Below are 24,923 nucleotides of genomic sequence, written 5' to 3'. Positions count from 1 at the left end.
CAGACTTGCAAATTTAGACCTAGAATTTCCCACAACAAATACGACGTGTTTACAACAGAGAAAATAACAATTTGCCAAGTCTCAATCAGTTTGTAGTTTCAGTATCTATTTATGGGATTCTAAGGCCGTCATGTTCTTCCAGTGATAAAATATAATTTTTTTCTTAGAATTCAATGTAATATAAGTCTCTTGCCTCTTGTAATGTGATATGTAAATACAGTTCCACTATAAATACTGTATGTATTTGTTTATTGACATTACCTTAATAAAGGTAAACATTTGAAATATTTTGCACATCATTTGCTTCAGAAACACTGTCGTAGCTCCTTGTTGGTCAGGGGGGATGTTTCTTTGTTATGTTTTGAGCTTTCTCGCCCCTATGGAGAATACTGTACATCACCACATACACAGACTTACACAGTAGCAGAGGGCTGTGTGACACTTCTGGTTCAGCGTTCCTGTGTACAAGTGGAGACACTCAAGTGTTGAGATGTAAGCCCTGTTCCTTTTTACTGTAATATTCATCGGCTCAATAAAAAAGGGAGCGTGATGATCACTGAAATGTGTCGTGAACTTGTCGTGACTTTGATATAAGTTGATACTTTATCCACCATTTTTTATTTGTGAGGGTGTCAATGTTTCAGATTCAATAATTTAAAATTGGGTTCAGTGTCTGGATAGTTGAAAAATAACAATATACAATGTTGAGTTTGAATGTTGCAATTATTTTGCAGAGTCTATTTATTCACACACACAAATTGTGCAAAAGATAAAAACTAAAACACTAAAATTCAAAAACATACTTGTTCTTTTATTGTATGACTAAACAAATTTTCCAAACTTCTTTTAGTTTCAATGCCAGACTCCACTCACTGCCTACATTTACTGTCTTTTGTTTCATCAACAGTGGCACATTAGTGACATATTTACTATATTTAACTCCTGGTCTCTACTAGATATGTCACTTACTGTTAGTCACTCACTGAATGATGTAGTTTGTCGTTCATTCTCTCATCAGATTGAGATCTGTTCACGTAACAGAGCTCTTTTTTTTAATACAATTTACTAGGTTTAACTGCAGTGACCTTGTCTGCTGTGCGTTGGCTGAGAGGATCTCTGCTTCTCAGCTTTGTGTGGAGAAACAACACTTGAACAAGCTTTAGAAATATAAGGTTAGTAAAGACGTACACATGAACCTTTATTCTGTGTGGGATGAATAATATATGCTTTGGGTGTCATGTAAAACAGTTGTACAAGGACACAGTGATTTTTTGTTGAAATGTTTTATTCAATTCAGAATTCACCAAGTATGAACACACTACATCAAGTTAACGTCAACAAATAATCTATAAAGACCAAACAACACCCTGTTGTACGTCCTCCTCCTCAAACACTTTTTTTTCTTCTCACTGTTTGTGTTATGAAGTCAGAAATATCACATCCATTAGATGAAGGCTCTTCACTGAAGGTGTCATACAAAGATTTACCCTGACAGACTAAGAAATGGAAGTTTATTTATAATGTGTTTACACTAATTTGACTTCTAAAATAGATACTTTTCCTTTCTTGCAGTGACTGAGTCAAGAAAATATTAAAAGCAGATTGCAAATACTTCTGGAGTAAATAATTCAAGATTGTTGTCTCTGTTCCAAAAAAAACAGGATTTTCACATTTATTTATCTAACATCATTTTCTGTTAACAAGTAACGTAAGACTACAAAGTACATTACAGATTTTTATAGTGGTAATCTTTAACAGCATCTAAAACAAGCTTGCAATCATATTTAAAGCCCTGACATTATCTAAACAACTGCTAGTCCACTCCTACTTTATCACAAATATTTTTACATTTCACAGTTTTGTTCGGACACAAAAAAACGTTTCTTGCTAACAGTACAGAGGCATGGCTACAATGTTAAAGGCAGCACAAAGAGACACTTCAGTCATGTTTTACTACATGTTGCAGTTAAAGGCAGCAGGAACTTGAGCTCTTTTCAACCATAATGATCTTAATGAACCTGGCACAATCTTTGTACTCATTCATCACTTTTTATTCCTTACCTTAAAAATATCTTTCTTTCTACAGCAAGGGGCAATTACATCCATCATGTTCATACCTGACATCAGGGTCTATTAATCAGGTGCTGGCAATGTCCTGTGGTTCACAGTCATTTATGAATTGACACATTGGCAGATTTATTAGCTGAGTTGAAAGTGACTTTAAGAAATGCCCACATGTCCAGATATGTTCACCCTTTTTTTTTTCTTTAAGTCTTTGAAGTCTGAGGTTCTCATTCTAACAGCTGACTTCATATACATTTGTGTCTGGTTTGTTGGTCATTTCTGTGCATGAACGACACGCAGGGCAGTCAGGGCGCTCAGGGCAGGAAGGGCAGGTGGGGCATCTTGGTCGTTTGGAGCTGAACAGCAGAGCACTGCCTCCCAGAACCTGTAAACATGAACCCAGCCATCCAAAGTAGAGCGAGCCGGCTGGATGCAGGCTGAGGTGGGGGAATCTGGGGTTATTGATCCCTTGACTTGGATCTGCCATCCCCAGTCTTCCAAGGTTGTGGGTGTACACCCCGAGTGCAGTTAGGCTCAGCAGCCCGGACATCACCACCAGGAGTCCACCTGTAGCTGCTACACCTCTCAGAGGTACATCCATCCAACACCGGACCCCGATACATGCCAAAACAATACCAGTGCCACACAGGAACAATGAGGTCAGCACCAGACCTTGTGTCAGGCGAACCCTCGGGTCTCTCTGATATGGACCTGCCACAGGCCAACACTGCTTCAGCTCTGAGTGCTCAACTTGCAGGCAGCTCTCCCAGAGTCCATCAGAGCGCAGCAAGAGCAGTGCCTCCACTGACCCGGACCTGACCCCCATTCCCTGACCTTTCACTCCTGACCGAAGAAATGACCCTGGCCCTGCCATGCCCAGACGTGCCCGTCCCTCTCTCCACTGAGGGGTGATGGCAGCAGTGAAGACAAGGACCAATCCCAAAGGGGCAAAGACAATCCCCATCACCATGGAGGCTGGAGTATGCATCGCAAGTGCTGCAGTCCTGATTCTTTACAAAAACTCTCAAAACTGCGCAGTACCTGTCCTCAATGTGAGTATTTTCCAAAAGAAAGGTTGACTGCTCCTCCAGACAGAGATGCTGTTTGTTATTATCATATGTCGGTGTTGTTGTTCTCAGAGCAGTGTGGATCTATTCTGGAAGGATAAGACAACAAGATAGTGACATACTATAACCTGATAGTGACATATAATAAAATCCAGTCACATTTAATGAACGTCTCCTCAGACCAGACACTCCTGATCTATGTCTATAAAGAAACAAAGAGCTAGAATACTTCCTTCACAAAGAGGTATACATCAGCTATTATCAAAAACAAAGACAGTCAGCACGATGACCAGAACAATGAAAGTTCAACACCTTAATAGATAGAAGTTCATCCATTACCTCCTGATTGAAACTCTCCTCTCTTTTAGCTGCAGACTCTTCATTCTGACTGTCTGAGTGAAAGACAGAGATTCAGTTAGAGAGCGGGCTTGGTGGGTTGAAGTGCTGGAGAGAGAGAAAGAAAGAGAGAGAGAGACAGAGACAGAGACAGAGATAGAGATATGAAAAACAAGAGGTGTGAAGGGGAGCAGTAGACAAGCGCTCCAGCAGTCGGAGAAAGCAGAAGGAGGTCTGCCTTCACTGCTCCAGCGCTGGACAGGAAAAGACTGAACGGTCGATGCCTGTCTGTGTTGCTAGGATACGATAACTTGGCCAGCCTCAACATGACAGCGTGTGTGTTTGTGTGTGTGTGTGTGTGTGTGTGTGTGTGTGTGTGTGTGTGTGTGTTTGGCTTTATTTATCACAAGACCTAGTTAGTCTCCTCTACAAGACCAGATTGCCTTGTGTATACAAATGTTGGCATACTTGAGTTCAGCTGTGAGTGTGTGTGTGTGTGTGTGTGTGTGTGCAGGAGGATGTGTGTTGTTGTTGCTTCTCTCTTTTTTCAAAGCCTTGCCGATTGATGGCCAGCTATGACCTTGGAAGAATTTACTCGGGTTAGTAATTATGTCAGGCCAGTGTCTGAATGTAGAGCGAGTCCATCTACAGTGTCTCTCAGTCCGGAGGAGGAAATAAAGAATGCCCTCTGGGACAGAGACAAGACAACTTGAAGACGTGCATGACTCACGCAGGCAAATAAGACACACAAACACAAGCAGGCACAATCAGTATACATCTCTCTCTCTCTCTCTCTCTCTCTCTCTCTCTCTCTCTCTTTCTCACACACACACACACACACACACACACACACGCACACCGGTGGTAATCTGATGACTTCCTTAACGTGGAAAAACACTCTTGCTTCATAACACTGGAAATGTTATGTCACAATAAATAAAAATGATAAAGCAATTTAAAATGAAAACTCAAAAGTAAAAGGCAACCAAATAACTTCATATAATTGAATTATCTCTATTAAATATATATCTGAAGTTCAGCCTTGAATAACTTAATGCTCATTACCTTTAACCCACTAAAGGGTTGTCTTACAAACTGCTGAATTGTAATGACATGGCAAGATCATGTGCTTTCTAAATAACAATAAAATGGCCACTAAAGTCATATCTTTGTTGCAAAGAACACAATAAAAGAGTAACAAATTTGTAAAAACATACTGTACATTGGATATACGGCACTGGTACAACCCCTGTGCTGAATTCAGGCACTGAGAACTGACTGAGAGGAACAATCTGATTGATTTGGGTCTGTCACCAGTTTTGTGCTTTAAAAGCTACTGGTAACATATTGGCAAGTCATACAATGCATAATCTAACCAATCTATTTAGTTAATTGAAGCAGGTTCAGTGTATGGACAATGGTGGGAAATCATGTGTAAACTAAACAACCAGCTTGTATTGACTTGAGTGCACTCAGCCTACATGAATCACATTTGTAAATTTGACTTAATTACTGGTAAAATATTTCCCTTCTGGAAATGTCACTGGAAGGTTGGTGACATTTAGCTTGTGGAGACGGACCAATAACCGGAAATCTAATGAAAGGATCAGAGACGATCGACCAGGTGTCACTATAAGAATAGTCAGGAATATACTGGAAATAGATTTACTGAAATATGCAAGACTAGACTAGAATAAAAAAGTTTAAATGGAAAATAAATGTATCATGACAATCCACGCCTGGATGTTGATGAGATCCAGTCGAGTGTGTTTTTATAAGCACATACCTGTCATCAAGTGACATCTAAAATTGTATGCACATTATATAACATTGTAATAGTAATAAGGCGGTATTTCCTGCTCTGCTACCAGAATGTTTTGACCTTATTGACATTACAGGAAAGAGAGACTTCTTTGAACGGGGAGTGAATTAAATGGCTCACCTCAATCAAGGTGTAAGGTTCGGTATGTTTTTGTACACAGGTATCACTTGTTACTTTTGGGACAGTAATTACACCAAAAGATGTACCCGTCAAGTCCATTTAGTCTGTTACTGCAATGATTTAAATTGAGTGATTTTACCAGATGCTTGGTTTGTTTTCATGCAGAGGAGATGTATGGAAACATCTGCAGAGAGGCACAATATTGAAGAGGCTGGTCATGAACATGATGAACATACTGTAGGTTATTAATATCCCAAACACTTCCTCTCACATACGGAGGCATTTCGAGCCAATGCAAACACATGCACACATGCACACACAGACACAGTCCATGTAGTCACTTACCATTCAGGAGGGGTTGTGGGTATCTCACTGCAGATCGCCGGCTGCCTCCCTGCTCCCGTCTGAATGGCGACAACATGTTTTGCTCTCTGGCAGCAGATGGTGCAACCACCTCTTCATTATTTCTACTCTCTTTTCCTTCTTATCTATCTTCGCTTCAGCAGTCTCCGCTTCCTAATTTTCCCTGTCTTTGTGTCTCTGTTTGTCCTTGTGTCTCTCCGTTTTTATGGTCTGCTTGCCTTGCTGCTCTCTTTTTCACTTGCTGAAAGATGTCTGTGTTAAATCCAGGACAGAGTGCCTCCCTGCTTTTCCCTTTCAGTGTCACCTAATAGGGAAAGGCAGCAAGCTTTTCTGTATATATGCCAACACTTCAACATGTGTGTGCTGCCCTATTTTGGAGCACAGAGCTGCTAGAAAACCAAAGTCTCTTTTTTTTTGTGTGTTCATCTGCGTATAACCCCGCTCCTTATATACACATACACACAAAAAATACAGAAAGTAAGACGAAACCTCTCTCATGCAGATGGGATTCATGATTTTGTTTGATCTACTGAGAGATCTGATTGTTGTAAACATTTCCGATATGCACTTCACCTTAAAAGACTAATTGTAGTCATGCACACACACAGGAAGCATCTGTTATCCCTATCTTTTGTTTGTTCCAGTGATAATTGATCATGGTAGACGTGTGAATGGCTTGGGGTTTTTTTCAATCTAAATGCGTAATTACTATAAATAAATAAGAGACAGCCACAAAACCTATTATGCATTTCCTTTATTTTTTTTTACAAAAGAGGCAAGATATGCTAATACAACCAGAATTGTCATGGTATAATAATGAAATATTACAGGGATACATGTTTGTTTTGAAATGATGCATAACGTATAAGGGGAAGAAACAGCTTTTTTTACACATACATGCACACTCATATCATGAAAGTCCTCTGGCGGGCTTCAGGTTTTGGGGCGTTTCTAGAAAAAGTCTGTGGTTACACCATACAGTCAGGAAATGTCCACAGCTTGGGCTAAATGATGGCCATTACTAACTCTTGTGTGGTTTTATGGGTGGAAATGTCTGACTTTTGGTTATGAATTTAACCCAGCATCGGGCCGTTGTAGTTGTGAAACTAACAGGATGATACTGATGGCAGTGAAAAACCTTATTAGTAGGTTGTGGATGAGTAAACGCACCATTGAGTCTTGCAGAAGAAATGACAAGTACATTGAAAGCAGCAAGAACAGCAACCTCTGAAAATGCTGAAAATAAACTGTACACAAATGTACAGAGCTCTGTAAAAAAAAATTGAAATACATAGCAATTCGTGGAAAATGGATCACCACGTGCACATGGCGAGTTCATAAAACACTGTCATATTAAAGTCTATTTACATTATGTACAGGCTGTTCATCATAATTGCTCTTACATTACAATATTAAATTCAAATAACAAAATGATAAGAACAGGAGCGAGTGGTATTTACAGAATCGAGAAACGGTTTGACTTTTTCAACTGAGCTTGAAGGTCTCTTCAGTCCGGTTCTCTTACTGGTTTCGGCAATCCACAGCTTACATTGTCTTTGACTGGGCAGTGCTTTCAGATATGGTTTAAACTGGCAGCTGTGATTTGTTACATCCTTCAAATGGAGCAGGTGGCTGATGGGATGCTGGATCTCATACTTCAATGAGCGTAACCTGGAACTGACCGTGGACAAGCTCAGACATCTCAATGAGGAAGGCCGACTGGTTGGTGTAGTGTTCGATGATGTTATCGTCCATGTTGACGAAAATCCTGGAGAAAAAATGCAAAAACAAAAGGTCAGCTCAGTGATCATGAGGAAGAATCTATCAATGGTGCACAGAAAGTGGGCCAAATCAAAGTGTATTAACCTTTTTAATAAAAAAAACGATTCATCTTCAAAACTAGTACATGCAAATTGGCTCTAAAATGTTTTGTGCTCTATTTTTCACGTTTGACATGAGCAACAAGTCATCAGGTTTCTTGTTTGAGTTAAAACACAACATGTCATTTGTTTGGAGGAAGCTTGTCAGGTGAAAAACACTGGCACTATATCTCTTGCATCAGTAGGGGTAGTAAATCAGGTCACTCTCTTCCTCCTCCCCAACACTAACACTAACCTGTAAGTCTTTAAGGCTTTAGTGACTGAACTAACCACCACGCTCATGCATTCAGCCTGCAGGGACAGGGCTGATTGAAGACAAGAGCGAAAGAGGAGGGAGGGAACTGCGGGGAGAATGTAACCCAACCTGTTAGCTTAGCTGCACCCCCTGAAGTGATCGCTGCCAGCAAGCAGCAGGAAAATCACCTTAAGGTGTTTCAGTCTCTGTCAGGACGACTGGCCTCTGATCTCCTCTGTTATTTTGCTGGAGGTAACCCAGCCTATTATCAGTTTGACAGCTGTTGAATGTGTGAAATACAGTCGATGCAATACATGTTTTTTGGATATTTGGAAATTCCACTTATGAGACACACTACTTTGTTTCATTTACAAAGCCAGCATGTAGCTGTTATTGTAATTACGTTACAAGTAGATTTTTTGTGAATCATTAGTCATCAAGAGAGGAGTCAACCTTTTCATTACCACTGGAGTGCCATCAAATAGGTTGAGGAAATTAAGCACATTGGAGCTGGTTTTTTTTAGACAGGGCACCAATCCAAAGCACCTACATTCAGTGCAGCTCTTACGAACTCATCTGACCTGAGCGATGTTTAGCTCATAGAAATATGATGTGTAATAGTATACAATAAAGATCCCAAACTTGATTGACAACCTAGGGACTGGAATCCTCCAAAGCCTTCAACGTTATCAAACCAGCTATCTCTTTCACCACCGTAAAACTTCCTGATGTTGGTGGAGGTTATGAAAACATAAATAAGTACAACAATTGGCTATGACTCATCGGCAGGACTTTTGAAATCTTTTGACCCTCCCTCAGTCACCTGTCTTTCTTTTGGAGGAGCTGCAATTAACACATTCCAGCAGGCCAAGCCAACTAACCTACCTACCCAGTCTGTCAACATGAGCTTCCTTAAAGGAGGGCGAGATTAAAATCACAAACTAAGCCCTGAATTTATGCACCTCTTCTGTGTCAAATTAAGTCCTTTAATCCAGATTGTGTGTTAAGCCAATTGCATAATCACAGTGCATTAGGCATACCAAAGAAACAATAAGACACTCACCCTCTTTTGCATTTTTTGTAGATTTTCCCAATGGTGTCTTTTTGCATACCGTACTTTTCTGAAACCTGAGGAAGGAAAGGAATATGAGAAAACAGTTAGCATGATCGCCCGGGTGAAAGAAAAGTGATACACTTGAGAGATAACATATGGTAACTTTATTGCTATGCATGAATGTGTGAGTATGTGTCTGTTGGAAGGCAACAACACAGACGAAATCAGGTCAGCTCATTCAGGAATGTCTTTGAGTTTGTTACTTACAGCATCTCGTAGGCCTGACACAGTCGGCGTGCTGAGCATGAGCGCATCAAACACCTCGTCAGCGGCTGTCCTCACGTACAGCAGAACTATTGGAAGGCAAGAAAAGAAATAGTACATTTACCACAAAAAACTAGATAAGCTTATTGACTCTTTATCGATCTTTGCATCTCTGTTTTAATATTAAACTTTAAGTTTCTAATGTACCTCTTTGGGGGTCTTCTCTGCGGGCTTGTTTGATGGGTGGAGAGCTGTTCTGGTCTCTGTCTTGATACATTCTCTTCATAGAGCTCCTATAGCAACAGAACAGACACACATTAGACTTAAACAGACACTATGTTTTTATTTGGAAATAACCGGTTGTGATGGCTCTCAATGTCGCCTTGTGTTTTCTATCCATGCTTACCTGTCGATCTCGTCCACGGGAGGGGCCTGGAGAGACAGCGAGAAACAGAGAGGAGACCAGAGATCTGATTAGAAACCACTCCACAGATAAAAGCATTGCCTAATGTCCCCCTTCCCACCACTGTCTGTGCACAATACTTTCAAAAGAGGAATGTTATCATCACTTTGAAACTGCATTTCCCATAACCCTCTAACAGAAACACGTCAGCATGGTCACTGATGGAGAGAAACTGATAGAACAATCATACACTTTATCGTACTAGCCAATCAAAAACTCTTTATGCCGCAGCCATTCATAACACACTATTATTGCGTCATTGTGTAATACTTGCATTTTGCTCAGTTTCACTCACTGCAAATCGGGGAAATTAAATCTAAATGCACAACGCCACCTTTGACCTACACACACTCACATACATGCTAATCTAGACTCCATGGTGTGGGAAAACTGGCCTGTCTGAACAGCACTCTCACCTCACTGTTTATGCAAGTGTGTGTCTAAGTACAAGAGCATATGAGGGTGGTGCAAACTGTATGTCAGGTGTCTGTGTGCTGTTGCACCAGGTGTGTGTGTGTGTTTCTACCCCCATAGATTAATCTCAATGTCAGTAGCTGTAGCAGCTTGTACCTGTGCCTGGTTTCGACTCCAATTAGCTCACCCAGTCTTTCGCCTCAATTTCACTGACACCGTCCCCTCCCCTTTCCCAGCCCACTTTTCCCACTACATACTTTCCCACAGTTTTTTCCTTCCTCTCTCGTGTCTGTCCTATTGCCTCTAGGGAATCAGGGGTCGGGAACATGATTCACTCAACACTGGAGGAGTGGAGAGGAGAGCTACCAACAATAACAAAACATGGTTAAAGGACCTACCATGCGCTGCAAGCTGGAGATGTGTGTTTCTGGAATGAAGAGAACTGGCTGGGTGATATGGTCATCCAAGGTTTGGAAGAAGGTGCAGTCACTGCCCATGGAGCTGCTCACTAAAGACTTGGCTGGAAATACAAAAGCAGGAAGGTCCACAATGTTAGAAAACACTCTCTGAAGTTTGTATCCTGTAATAATAATGTAGGATGATATTATCTTTAAGGCATACTGCCTGTTTGCAACACTCACTGTTAGCATCATTCTTTCCCCTCCTCTTGCTTCTCTTCCTCTCCTCATCACGCATCTTCCTCTCTGCACCCTGAGGACACACAATGGCATGGTTACAATAATGACTTTGACTCCGCAAATGAGAGATTTGTGTGTGTGTGTGTGTGTGTGTGTGTGTGTGTGTGTGTGTGTGTGTGTGTGTGTGTGTGTGTGTGTGTGTGTGTGTGTGTGTGTGTGTGTGTGTGTGTGTGTGTGAGAAAGGGTGAATGAAGTGACACAAGTGACGTACCTTATCGCAGAAAATCTTGACCTGGCACGCAGCTCTGTGGATGAGGTGGTTGGTTCCTGAGCTGAAGTCATAAGTGTCAATCTGTATGTTGAGAGGCAGGCCTTTCACTCCCTTCTGAGAGGAGAAGTCTGTGCTCAGGGAGTTGATGCCAATGTACACCTGGAGAGAAATAGGAGTATATATTTTAAGCACATCATGCTGGCATAATGTGTTTGTTTACATGTGTCCCAGTACAGAGATAATGATAATAATAATGTTTGAGAGACGTTGAGAGCCTCGGTTTAATATAATAGATAATGATTTTAGGTTTAAAATGGTCTTTTCTGTCTTTAAGAAGAGACCTTCTTCCTGCTCCTCTCCACCTGCAGCAGGTTTGGTGGCCCCACCTTGGCGCCTTTGGGCCACAGAGAGGCTCGAATAAGCTGTCGTGGCTCTCGCCTGATGTGGTGACAGGAGCCTCAGGGCCAAACACATTTCTGGGATTCCTCCCCTCCCTCCTCAGCCACTCCTTCTCTCTCCACCTCCCTTTTCTACCTTTCCTCTCTTCTCTTCTAAATCTTCCACCTGTTCTGTTCCTTCCTTCTTAAGAGAACCGGCCTTACAGAGCCACATTATATAAAAATGTCTATGCATTCTTGTTTTAATAATGATCTGTGTTTACCTTGGCCTCTTCACTGGGATTCCAGACAAAAGAGAGAGCGTTGAAAGCCACCTCCTCTATGTTGCTGATGCCATTAGACACTTCTTTGTAGTCAGCTATAAAAGAAAGAATGAAATTAATCTTCTTTTCTGCATTATATGAGTCTTTCACTTTCATGCGTGTCGCTGTACAGGTGCACAGCGACTTTGCATGTGTATTTTTGAAGAACATACCGATGTCAATGACCCTCTGCTTGGCAGTTGGCTGACGTGCATGCCAGTGATTCCAAAAGCGGAGCTGCATTTCTGGGGTCTTGTCATTCTCAAACACAGCCATCACTACTGTCTGAAGTGGAGAAAGAAAGGTGACAGAAAAGCAGAGAATTAGGTACGTTTGTAAGACTGAAGGTAATTCTTTCACTTGCTTTCATTTACAATAACTCCTTTAAAAGCCATCACGTTTCATTTATCACTCCAAATCCCCCTTTTCTTCTCACATTGTCATCCGTTATTTGCAGTGAGCGGGTGTGTGTTTGTGTATATTCTTATGCTCAGATTTGCTTGACAAAGAAAAGGGTTGTCGCCTATGTTTTAAAAACACACTACACCACCCCCTCCTTGTCCACTCCTCTTTTTTTTTTCACACTCGGTTTGTGTCAGATGAGACAAACGGAGCTGAGCTAAACCCTGCTGCACTCTGGCCTCATTACACCACCACAGAAATAAATTATAAAGGGCAGGACACTGTGACTTTAATGGTAGCAGCCCAGTGTACAGGGTGTCAGCAGGGAATTAGTCACTGAGGAGCTGGCTCCAAGGGAGGGACAGATATTTGGGAAGGGTTGGCTTGGTGGCACGCAAGGAATTTATGTATTCATGAGCCCATGAAAAAAGCCCGAAGGGAAGGATGGAAATTACAACAATAGTAAAAATATTTTTACGTAACCAACAAGGAGAAAAAGCAAAACAGGGCTTTCCTGACGATGTCTCACCTTGACTTTAGTGGCATTGAGGCAGGCACTGCTGTCAACTCCATGGAGAGTAATGGGGTAGAACTGTCCCTTGTTCAGGTAGACCATGGGCAGCTCATTGGACTTGTAAGGAGAAGCCAGGGGAGCTCCCAGGGAAAACTGGAAGTCGTTCCTGAATCTCTCCGGTGGGGAGCCGGTGTAGGAGCCAGAGTAGACCGGGCTGGATTGATCATCAGGGAAGGGATCGCTGTAGGGAAGAGTCTGAAAATATATATATTTTGTTAAAAGGGAATAAGGGAGAGGCCCAGAGACGGAAATGCCAAACTGAAGACTGGCTGCACAGGAAACAAGGCTCAGCTTTCACATGATGACACTAAACGTACCTCAGTGCTGGGGTCGTGGAAAGCAACGGTCTCTGGCCACTTCTGCAGCAGGGAGTCAAAGATGATGTTGAGCTCTTGCTTGTCATATGTGTCTGCTACAACGCTGGTCAGGGTGGCATAGGTGTCTGAGGTGGTGGGAACAGAGATGGGCAGGGAGGTGTTCTGCTTAGATCCCAAAACCTCTTGGGGATGGCTTAACGCCTCCAATGAAACATAGTCATTGGTGTTGTTTGGAGTCCTTGTGGGGTGGGAAAAAAGGTAAGAAAGAGGAAGTAGGAGTTAAAAAGAGAGCTGAGTAATTACAACAGGAGATCCACTTTTGTGAGGTCAACCTGACTAGGAAATACTCCACCCAGGTACAGAGAGATCAAGGAAACAAAACATAAAGTGACTAACTGTAGTGTGCCTTAAACATTACAGAAGCCTGCAGACAGCCTGTTCAAACACACAAAGGTCTGCTAAAGCACTTCACGTGTCTAAACTCTCTTGGCACACACAGCTACTGCAAGGTTTGAGTCTGGGTGGGTACTATTTGTCTCTTAATCAAGCTTTTTTTTTTCTCTGTGTTTGAGTTTCTCTGTTTAAAATGTTTGAGGGGACAACACTGCGCCCCAACAATGGCCGTTTCTCACCCACCTAACAAGAAGTAGGAATGGGGAGCTCAGTGAGGACAGAGGGAGGAAAAACAACTGTCTATCCGTCTGTTGGGAAACTCTTTAAGCAAGGCAGAGATGATGATAGAGAGGGATTGAAAGACTGGAGAGGTAGACAATCATTCCTCTGACTATGTTTGACTTGAGGATTACCCACTCACCTGTTTATGACCCCCCCCCCAAAGCCCTGCCTTTCTCTTTCTGTGTGAACACTCTCTAATACATTTCATTCAGTGACAGCAGGGGGTGGGATGGTGGGAGCTATATAAACAGACATGAATGATTTTACAGCAGCAACTGTTTGGTGAACATCTGGATTATGTGTGTTACCTCTCTGTTTTGCAGATGTTGCCAGCGCGGTTGCAGACAGCCATCTTCTGCTCTTTCTGGTTCTGGAATAATAAACAAATTTTACATGACAAAGAAGTGATCAAATGAGAAAGTTAGAATTAATTTGGGTGTTTGCTCTCTCATTACTACTGACTCTGACTCTCATTATCTACCTTGCACTGTTCATAAAGCATAGTTAATGCTGCCAGGTCGTCTCCTGGGTGGAGTCTGGGTTTGGAGTGGTTTGGCTCAGGGACAGGGGTCTCCAGGTAGGACCAGGAGTCCATGATGTGGTTGTTGTAACGGTTGTAGTTGAAGTTCTCGCTCTGAAAGACCAGTCCCAGAGTCCTGCAGAGAGGAGGAAAAAGTTGACAGTGATTGATTAGTCAAAGTGTTGAATCATGTAGTGTTCCAAAAGGGAATACTAGATGTGTTCAGATATTTTTAAAATCTTTGACATGCAGGGTTTGACAAAGTGAGAGTAAGTTTAACAGCAGTATGTGAGCCTTTGGGCACTGCACATACTTGCCCCTGAGCATGGACGGTTTCGATTGCAAAACAACAGTGCTGACTAACATCTTTCAGAAGCCGTGGTGTCAAAAAGGTTTAAAAAGCCAAGGGGCCACCCACTAACATCCCGCTACCCCCCACCACGTCCCCCCAGCACACACATAAACACATCTTGAATCCTGTATAAACTCTCTTATTTGCCTAGATCTCCAAAGAGATGATAGGATTTTCTTACTGAGTAAATAGAAACCCACAACCATCAATGAGGTGAGCTCTGGTTTGTCCATATCACTTGTAAAAAAAGAAATAAAGCCTGGGATTTTGAGGATTGGATTTGTTTGGACAGACTCGCAGTGACATCGGACTGTAAATATCCTGCCTACCTGGATAAGCTCCCTTTGGAGTTTGTCTGAAGTAGCACAAATAGCTGCAGTTTACTCTGGATAAACAGCTAATTAAATGTGCTGACAGGAGGAGAAAGACCACAGGTGTTCATGACCACAACAGAACCACAGCTTAAGGAAATCCAAGGATCTCTCACAAGGATTAATGAGAGCATTGCATTTTAACACAGTACCTGGAAAACTAGAAATACTGTATTTGAGCATGTGATACTGCACATTTTAACTTTAGCTTTGACGCCAGATTATAACCCTAGTTTAGGTCTGTTTCCTTGTTTTTTCTTGTAAATTAAAATACCAAAAGAAATCTCATACACCTGCTCTAAGATGCACCTGTCTCCCTCTCATACACAGCAGCCTCAGTCAACCCCACACAGCTCCATTAGTTACTCTCCAATTCCCTCTAAAACTAGCCGAGTGCAGATGTTTTTACACAGACACAGAGGGGGGGCTCGTGTCTAGGGTTTCGCCATTATGTAATTCAATGCATTACATGCTGTCATTGCCCTCTGTCTCTGTCCAACACCTCAAGAGGAGATTCTTATTTCCCGGTCTCCTTTTGTGCTCTGTGGCCCCTAGGTTAGTGACAACACAAGCCGAAACAGACCCGCTACCACCACAGACCCAACTGTGTGTGTGTCTGTGTGTGTGTGTTAAAACTATCCATATCAATTTTCCACTGCAAAACACCCCCTTCTAAAAACAGGGATCTTTCACATGGGGGTCTCATTGCAAATAGGAAGAAGGGGGGTTTCTGGCCCCCAGACTGGAATCTAACATCCGCTATTTACTGTATTACACAAAGTCTAAATTGGAAAGCTCTCATCTTGTAGACAAAAAGGCGATTTGAAAAAAAAAAAAATCCACAAATTTTAAGCCACAAAAGGAAAAAAATATCCTCACAAAACTTACTCAGTCTCTTTGGTCATGTCTCCAGTCCACGTCAGCCGGAATAGGATCCTTTTATTTCAACTTCTTCTTCTGTTTGTATGTGCGTCTCTCTCTTTGTGTGTCAGGCAGTCTAGCAGTCTAGCAGAGCAGAGTAGTGACACACAGATGAGTAAAGTGTTGTGATTCCATCTGAACGGGGGCCCAGATTTATTTCATTCCAGCAGTGAGTTTCCCTCTCTTCTCTGATTGGCTGAGAGCACTGAAACAGGTGTCTGATAGGACAGGTGTAGGATCATTAACTCTTCCCAGGCTGGAGAGAAACTGGCTTGCATGTGTATGAGTGTGTGCAGCCAAGAGAGCACTTTGCAAGACAATCCAAGGCAGGAGTGTTTTGAATCTCATTATCGTACTGGATAAAAGAGTGAGATTGGGGATCCCAGAGGTGTGAAAGGTTTGGTAATAACCTGGAACTGGGCTTTAACATGTTAATACTTTTTCAGTATCATTTTTCACTCTCCCTCTTTATTTCCATGTCATACACAGGTTTTGGTTTCTTTATTTTCTGGGGATCATAGTTGCAAATGTGGTCAAAACTCCCGAGGTGGGCCTAAGGGAAGCTTACTTTTACAAATGAATGTTTTTCAACCAAATTAAAGTGGTAAAGTTAAAATAAAATAAAAATAAGTACATTTTAGGATTTAAACAGAAGAAAAGGACAATTAATTTCTGGTTATGCTTACATTTAGAATTATGCATTAATGGTGGCATTGTAAAGCTTTTAAATCAATACATTTAACACAATAATGCTGCAAAATATGCACACACAGAATTTATTTTTTAATACAAATCATTACACAGTCTAATCTAAACCAGTATTCTACCGGTTAAAGTAAATGTACCAAACAACTGAAATAATTATATGTCACGTATACTAATTATTGATGTTATTGATGCAATTATATGTACAGTAAGTAGTCATTTAATGCTGCAGAAGATCTAGCTAGAGCACATTTGAACTACTTTATATAGTAGTACATTTTGAAGTAGAAGTAAAGTACTAATTACAATACTTGAGTAAATGCCTTTTATTACTTTCCACCATTTTGCTAACATTAAAGTAATAATAAAATAGATAATTGTCTGTTTTCATGGACAAATACATTTCTTTCTGTAATATATATTTGGTCTGATCAACAAGTTCAGTACCTACTAAATATATTTTTGTGGTTTATTTATGTGGAAGTGGGATTTAATTAAAAAAACAACCTTGGAAATTAGTGGAAACAGATTGTTTCAGATTGTTGAGTGTAAATCATGACTACGAGATGAAATGTTCACTTTCACATTTACTTCACAGTAAAACACACACACACACACACACACACACCTCCTAATAAATAAAGGCAAAACTCACAACTCATGCTACCATCTAAAAGCAACAAGGATTGTAAGGTCTTCATGTAAGTCAGAGACTTTATCTTCCACCCACACACCGGTGCACAGTTACACAAACACACAAACACAGAGAGAGTAATGTGCGTGTGTATAATTACATTTGGCTGTTTATCTGTTCATTTGTGTGTGTGTGTGTGTGTGCACTTCTTGTGGCTGACACCTGAGGGAATCTGGCGTGGTAACACACAAGGGTGCGTGCTGTGCCGCTTGCCCACACACTCACACACACCCTCACAGAATAACACACACACACACACACATAGACACAGAGCCTCAAGGACAAGTTGGCATCAAGTCAGAAGAGAAAGAGAAAGAAGGAAGAGTTTTCTGTCAAAGGCACGCCTTTATTATACAGTATATGTCCTGAAAGTTCATCTACACAATTGAAATTAATTAAAGTCTTTCGTACCAAAGCTCCACCTTTACTAGACTTTCCAAATGTGGTTAAAATCTATTTATTTTCATGCACCGTCACCCAAGTTTGTACATATAGGCTGTACCATATATCTCATTCAGACATGTTTAAACTGTAGAACCACAAGTCATAAAAGACGGAGAAAAGAGGTGAACAGATGATGGATGAAACATGGATGTGAGTCTTTTCCACAAAGCGTTCCGCCTCTCCTTCACTTCTCATCAGCTCGTTTAGGGTGTGAACGCTTTCTCTCACCTGTGGTTTTTCTCTCTCTCTCTCTGTCTCTCTCTCTCACCCACCCTGTCTTTGTTATATATTCTCTATCTGTCCCTCATTAGTGCTGTGACATTAACATATCACAACAAATGTTCTCTTCTCTCAAACCACAGGAAAAAGCCCATGATGCTCACATATTGACACCAACCATCCTTGAAATGTTTGTGATAAATACTTTAACTAAGGGACATTTTACAATATATGAACACTGTCTACAGGTGAGCATACAATTCAATATATATGGAGAATAAAGTTGCCATTAATAAATGTATAATAAAATAATACTGGCTTGAGTTTATGTTAAGAAATAAGGTATTTTCACTATAATTAGTACTAAATACATATTATACATACATATTCCTTTCCAGGTAACTTATAATTTAGAAGTTATGAACCTGTAAAATTGCACTCATCTGCACTCAGCTTGCAGAACACAAACCCACGCCTACAGGACATGGTTTCAAAAACAATCATATGAAATGTTTTAAGTAATCCCAGATATCTCACCCTATCTCTGCAGTAATATGACAAAAGGTAAGCTCACAACATGGGGAAGTCAAGTTTCTGCAGAATGTACTTTAATGCATCTCCAGGAAAGAAAATCTACCACTACACAAGCCCTAGTCTGAGTAATGTTCTTAAACTTTATCTCTCAGACTCTATTCGGTGTTGAACTTTCATGTTGTGCAAAACTGTCAATGGCTCCACAGAGAGCTATGGCCCAATCCGACAAGGTGGGAACGACAGGGAAACGCAAGATGGATGGATGTCACAAGATGTTCAAACGACCGGCCTTTCATGCCTTGAAACTCACCCATGGAGTAAGAAACCAAGACCCAAGTGTCCTGGTGCTTTGGTCTGTTGTGTGTGACTGTTTTGTGTGCGTGTGCGTGTGTGCGTGCAGCCATGCATGGTGGCATACAAACAGACATCAGCACTGGCTCAACGCACGACTGCTGCTGAGAAGAGGGGCTCTCTCATCACCTTTCTCCTCCCACTTATATCTCTCTTCCTCTCTTTCCTGTATTCCACTTGCTCCTCCTTTCACCTTCTTTTCCTGCTCTTCCTTTCCCTTACGACTGTTTGACCGCTAAATTTTAACCTGCCGTCGCTGCTTGAGAACATTTTGAAGATCATGCTAATTTAAACTCTGCTTTAAACCACAGCAAATAAGTCATGCTAGGTGAAAAATCTAATGAAAATGTGAGCCAATTCTTTTGTTCTGCCGCTGATCTGTCTCGTCTACTCCTACACAACATTAACTGTATCTCGCAATCTCTTTCTCTTTCTATATCACTCCATCTGTTCTAATGTCTGGTTTGTCATGGAAGAATGTGTGCTGAGGGTTGACAGAGATATAAGGAGCCTGGGGCGTGTTAACTCTCTATCTGTTCCTCACATTGGAAAACCAGAAAGCGTTGCACCTGTTACCGTAAAGCCCTACACGTTTTAACTTAAAAGTGCAATGCTTCCCTCTTCTCCACCAACTCTTCTTCTTCCTCAACTGCTGTAATAGCCCAACATTTCCAACTGTGTTCTGCTAAATATTCAGTTTAATTGAGAGAAGCAAATATTGTTTGGAATTTATCAACTTTGAGGCAACCAACTAAATGAATGACTCTTTTTAATATCAATCATGATACTTTATCATGATACTTTAATATCTATGTATTTTTACTTCCAATAAGATTTTGAATGCATGTATTTTCTTGTAACTTTTACAGAAGTGCTGACCTAAAAACTTCACTGTCAATTGCTTGAATCATATGGTTCTCATTGCTGAAATGTTATTTGGTATAAGTTAGATTCTGTCAGTACTTGCATACCAAGGCCTAGTGTTAATGCAGATAGGGCTGTAAGTGTGACAGTTTGCTAAACCAAAGGATGCTTATGATTCCATTACCGGTGGGAAAACCTTCTAAAGAGAGTGTTTGTGATACTAAACTCAGCACACAATTTTTAGGGCACTGTGTTGTCCTCTGAGCTATGTGTGCAGCTATGTGTGTGTTTGCATGATTCATTGACCTCTGCCAGGTGCTCTGACCTCCTCAGAGCTGTGATGCTGTGGTGAATGGTGAGACCTCTTAATCAGAATCCTGTTGTCACTTTGTTTGACCTGGACTAAAAGAGGCTCCAAGAGTCTGGAAAGACACTCTAACCCCCCCCACACCACACACACACACACCTTATCACCCCTACTGCTTTTTAATACACCCCCCCTCCCAACAGCAAGCAGCAGCCACTCCCAGAAACTCCACATTGCCCCGAGTGGATCAGGACTGGGGGAGGGAGGAGAGGAGGGGAGGTTTAGGTGTAAGAATGGGGGAAGAAATTGTAAAAATTGAGGGATGAGGAGGTGTCAGAAAGAATATGAAGAAGCAGCAGATTGATGGTAATGTTGCAAAAGATAGGACAGGTGAGAAAATGGGGAGCTGACAGGAGGAAGCAGCAGAGATTTGGAACTCTACAGCCACTTCAAAGTTTCAGCATTTCGTCATTTGCACTGGAAGTTAGGACACTACACACTTAGGGCAAGGGGAAGGTGCAGAGGGGGAATATGGTGGCTGCGTTGCTCAAGACGAACGCATTTCTCCAAGCTGTGCTCGGGGGCAAACGTGTTGACAAAGGGACAAGGACATTTTACAGGAAACAAATAAGGAGTGTAGTTCCTGCAATTCATCAAATTGAGCACAATGTCATAAAACACAAATGCATGCCAAAATTACTACAATTACTGTATGTGTCTGACAAAGAAATAATGTAGTCTTTAGTGTATTACAGAGGGAATTGTGGCGTATTAACCTGTAAATGATAATCCAGAGAACATTTTTACAGTTTAGAATGAAGGTTAACTTAACAAAGTTTATTACTTGCCTAAAATTAGCTCAGCCTCAATACAAAAAGTGTATTATCAGTTCAAGGATTTATGCTTGATAAAAGACATTATGGCATTTTGTACAAGAAAAATGTATCATGCCTGAGTTTCTTATCTTCTGCCTGAAATGTTTCTGCAGTGGCAAACATTTTAGCTTCTGAGAAATGATGTGGATTCTTGCCAAGGACGCTTTTTGTGACTCAGGTGAAATCTTGGTAAAAAGATTCTCCATTACTTCTGTCCTTTGAAACAGGATGTCTACAGTAAGTTTGGCATGAGAAGAACCGTTTGTTTAAGATAGGAAAGTCTTTTGGTATTTGTAGTTTCTGTCGTGTTTGTTTAAGAGTCATTCCTCTTTCATTTCTTTCTCAGACTCTGCTTTTGTTTTTGGAGGATTTGTATGAACACAACTGAAAGAGCTGGTGAGATAACAACACCTGTGGAATGACACATGAATGCTGTAGGCACACACATACACACACACAGGTACATCTACAATTACACCCATATGCAAACTTTCTCTCTCTCTCTCTCTCTCTCTCTCTCTCTCTCTCTCTCTCTCTCTCTCTCTCTCTCTCTCTCTCCCCTATATTTAAACATGATTGGAGGTCTCCAATCAAACACACATGCACAGAAACAGACAAATACGCAAATAAAAGTGGTAGATACAGACAGGTAATAATCTCGTCTGCCACACAAGCCACATCTCTTCATCTACCATATCAACTACTAGACAAATTAATGAACTAATGCCAGTCAGAGGGAAACAGCTGCCAAGAAACTAAAGGAGTGTCAAGATTTAAGGAAACTTGATCCCTGATAGAATATTGATTTAGTAATTGAAACTGGCAACATCTGATATTTTAAAACGGATAATATGCAATTGGAAATCTTAGAGCTGTGTGAGTGTGTTTATATGTTTCATGAAGACTGCAGCAGAGCATGTGAGATACAATATCCATCATCAGGATTTGGAGCCTGAAATTCCCACATGCTGCACACATATGAACCAAACTACTGAGAAGACACTTAAAATGTAGGTTTAACAATAGGTAGGTAACAAAATAGAAATAAAAAGTGAGAGTTAGGTTGTCACACACAGGTGCTTTATGATGTTCAGGCCACTGATTGTGGTCCCACCCAAACAGAGAGCAGGAATTGGGCTCATCTCCATATCAGGTTTCATTCTGGACCCCTCGGGCCAGAGGCTGGTACAACTTTACTTCGCCTCTGGAGGACACTCTTATCTGAGCAACTAACAACTACAAAGAGTGTGCATAATTACAGTCCTACTTGGGTTGATGGAACATTCCCAGAATGCTTTACAGAAGACATAACCATAAATTGAATGTGACAAAGGTACAAATCTAGTGTCTCTCTAGTGTTCCAGTGTACAGAACATTGGATTTAGTGGCATCCAGCAGTGAAGTTGTAATTGCAACCATTTGAATACAGCGCAGCCCTCCAAACATAGGAGGAACTACGGTGGCCATGAAACTTGCATAAAACACGAACGGCCGAATGTTCACGCAGATTTCAAGTTTCTACACAATGATTATCTTACTGGGATGGTGCGGAGGTAGGAAATTAATGTAACCATGAACGCGAGTCAAATTTTAGTGGTGCAATTACATAACAAAGTACATAAAGCAAATAGGGCAGCTTCAGGATTTCACTTCATAAATGTACAGGGACGACAGGGAAAGATCTATATCTAAGTCACAATGTCGGTATGCTGTAATTAATGGACTAAAACAATGAGAGACAGTAAAGAATCAGATAATATAAGAAATATTAATGCATAATGAATATCTGCCAGGTGAGTTCACTCATTCACTCTGTCACAGCCTCAGGTCCTCGACACCCTGGAGAAAGGTTGAGCCTCATATTTTGGTGAAAATGTCCTGCAGGCAGTAATACTACACGCAGGCGGCGTGGGTTCACAGCGGATACAGTGCAGCTCATATTTTGCAAAAAGAGACAACAATCTGCGCTTTATCTGCGACAGAATGGGACACCGTTGAAATTAAAAGACAAAATGTTCCTTAGTGTTTTCACTCATTTGTATGAGTCAAATGGCGTTGCATGATATTTTTTTAGTGTGCCTGTAGTTTTATAGTATGTATATGCAATTAGTTAGCATGCAGTTACAGTGTGTGTACAGGCATGGATTTTCTTGTGAGTTAAAGTCAAGTGGAAACTGAAGAAGATAAGGGCAGCAGAATGTGTCTTTGGGAAATGACACTCAATCAGCCACGAGTGCAGGTTCGATCAATTCCCAAATTAAGCAGGAACCACTTCTCCAAACATCCTTTCCCTTCCCTAATGATAAACATCTCTCTCGCTTCCACCCTCCCATCACCCCTTTAACTTCCCTCCTCCTCCTCCTACTCCTCCTTTTCTCATCCACCCATCATCCCTCTCTGTCCCTCTTCCTCTATGGATGAGTGGTGATATTCCCGTGGGATAGTGGAGGAGGAGAGCTTTCCAGGCCCTGTTGCTTCATCATCCCAAATAAAGAACATGTTCAGACCACCCCTCCTTGGGTTCAGTGATGAAACCCTCCGACAGAAACTCATTTTTTTTGCAGGCAATGCCACCTTGTACACACATTCCCTCCTTTATTATAATGCTGTTTTACACTTCGTTCTTTGTTTCTTTCCTGGCATCATTCCCTTCTTTAATTATGCATCTTCTTCCTTTTGTGTCACTTTTATTGACCCTTTTTGTCTGTTCTGCTTTTTGTGCTATCTGTTAACGCTTTAATTTGCAACCGAAACTAAATATATGGTTGTAAATATCAACTTTTAATCTACATTGCTTCTATCATTTTTCTTCTGTTAATCCTTTTATCTGAAAAAAAAGAAAATATATCCAATCAAACTTTACCACAGAACTACTTTCTGATTAGAGTTTACACTGACTTTTACCCAGTGAACTCTGATTAGAGGAAAGAAAAATTTTTCCATGTTCACCTGTGATACTTCCCCATAATCTATTTCTCTCTCTCTCTCCCTCCCTTTTCCTTTCTTCGTCTCGCGCCCAGTTTCAGTCTACGTGTCTCAGCTCGTCTGAGATTTAGAGGAACCACGCACTCCTTTTCTCCTCAACCTTCTGGAACAATCACAGCGTGCCCTGCTCATGGGCCGCAGCAGGGTGCGTCCCATCCCCGTGCAAGAACAAGGAAGACTGACGCATTGGTGCACAATCCCTGTGACCTCTCGGCTTGATCCACAAGTCTGTTACCATAGAGATAAATTAATCAGTTTTGCCCCGTATTAAACGACATGCTTGTCTGTCATTTAATCCCATGAGGATTTATTAGGCTACAAAAACTTCCTTCTCGTGTCAAAAGTTCACGTTTTAAGACTAAAAAAATTTTTTTCTTTATTCTTTTCAACTAAAGTTCTAGGAAACCAGAACTCAAATAGCTATGGCTGTTAAAGACTTAAAAGATAAGTTAGGATTTGAAGTTTGTGTAACAGAATCCTCCAGTTTGGGTCAATATAGCACAGACACAGTTGTTTTGACCCAGTTTTAGTGTTGTTTTTCTAAATTGCTGTTGGGTTATTTATGCAAACTAAAATATAGTTATTTAGATTCAGTGTCAGAAGCAACAATAATAATATCTTTTTTCAATCATTTATCATTTATTTTCTGAAAATTAATGTCTGTAAGACAGACATTTAAACAAATAAAGCACAACTGTAATAAATGGTGCTGTGTTAACCAGAATTGGCTCCATTTCGACCCAGTGATTTTTACAATTGTGATGAAGCACAGAACTCTTCTGCCTCTTTAACTATCCTGAATTCATTGACATCTCATTACCGGGCTGGGTGTTCTTGGCTATTTGGGCCTCAGATGAGTAGAAATGATCTAATTATATTTAATCTGTTATAAAGCAGCATTGCATATTGATCAAACATTCAAACTTAATTCATCAGCTCAAATTACAAGCGCAATTATTGCTGCAAACCGGATAAATTACTTTTTGGAAAGTGTCGAGTTCTCAAAGAAGGAAATTACCGTTATTATGGGTGAAGCGTCAAATAATGGAGGAACTGTGCCAACAACACAATGACTGAATAAAGGTGAAATACTTTCAGAAATTGAGATCCGTCCAAGCAATT

At 41.0% G+C, this 24,923-nt stretch overlaps 2 protein-coding genes across 5 annotated transcripts; both read right to left on the bottom strand.

Moving 5' to 3' along the window:
• Positions 1-2,146: 2,146 nt before the first annotated feature.
• Positions 2,147-6,176, bottom strand: cldn23l (claudin 23-like). Of its 4 annotated transcripts, none has more exons than XM_051385878.1 (3): positions 5,755-6,176; positions 3,471-3,575; positions 2,147-3,220 (listed from the first exon to the last, which is right to left on the bottom strand). In XM_051385878.1, exon 3 carries the CDS (start codon positions 3,050-3,052, stop codon positions 2,297-2,299), a length of 756 nt encoding a protein of 251 aa, XP_051241838.1. In that variant the 5' UTR covers positions 3,053-3,220; positions 3,471-3,575; positions 5,755-6,176; the 3' UTR covers positions 2,147-2,296. The 4 variants fall into 4 exon arrangements, with proteins under 4 accessions (XP_051241838.1, XP_051241848.1, XP_051241855.1 ...); XM_051385888.1 differs by having other exon boundaries at positions 3,471-3,523; XM_051385895.1 differs by having other exon boundaries at positions 3,471-3,519.
• Positions 6,177-6,511: 335 nt separating this feature from the next.
• grhl3 (grainyhead-like transcription factor 3) lies at positions 6,512-15,968 on the bottom strand. Its single transcript, XM_051385674.1, has 15 exons — positions 15,791-15,968; positions 14,141-14,315; positions 13,968-14,029; positions 12,985-13,222; positions 12,623-12,862; positions 11,865-11,976; positions 11,653-11,747; positions 10,992-11,150; positions 10,724-10,793; positions 10,481-10,602; positions 9,612-9,637; positions 9,413-9,498; positions 9,209-9,294; positions 8,951-9,015; positions 6,512-7,540 (listed from the first exon to the last, which is right to left on the bottom strand). Exons 1-15 carry the CDS (start codon positions 15,805-15,807, stop codon positions 7,423-7,425), a joined length of 1,671 nt encoding a protein of 556 aa, XP_051241634.1. The 5' UTR covers positions 15,808-15,968; the 3' UTR covers positions 6,512-7,422.
• Between the last annotated feature and the right edge of the window lie 8,955 nt (positions 15,969-24,923).

This window comes from Dicentrarchus labrax, unplaced genomic scaffold (genome assembly GCF_905237075.1).
Source record: "Dicentrarchus labrax unplaced genomic scaffold, dlabrax2021, whole genome shotgun sequence".
Taxonomy (NCBI): Eukaryota; Metazoa; Chordata; class Actinopteri; family Moronidae; genus Dicentrarchus; species Dicentrarchus labrax.
This window is presented reverse-complemented; position numbering and strand designations above follow the sequence as displayed.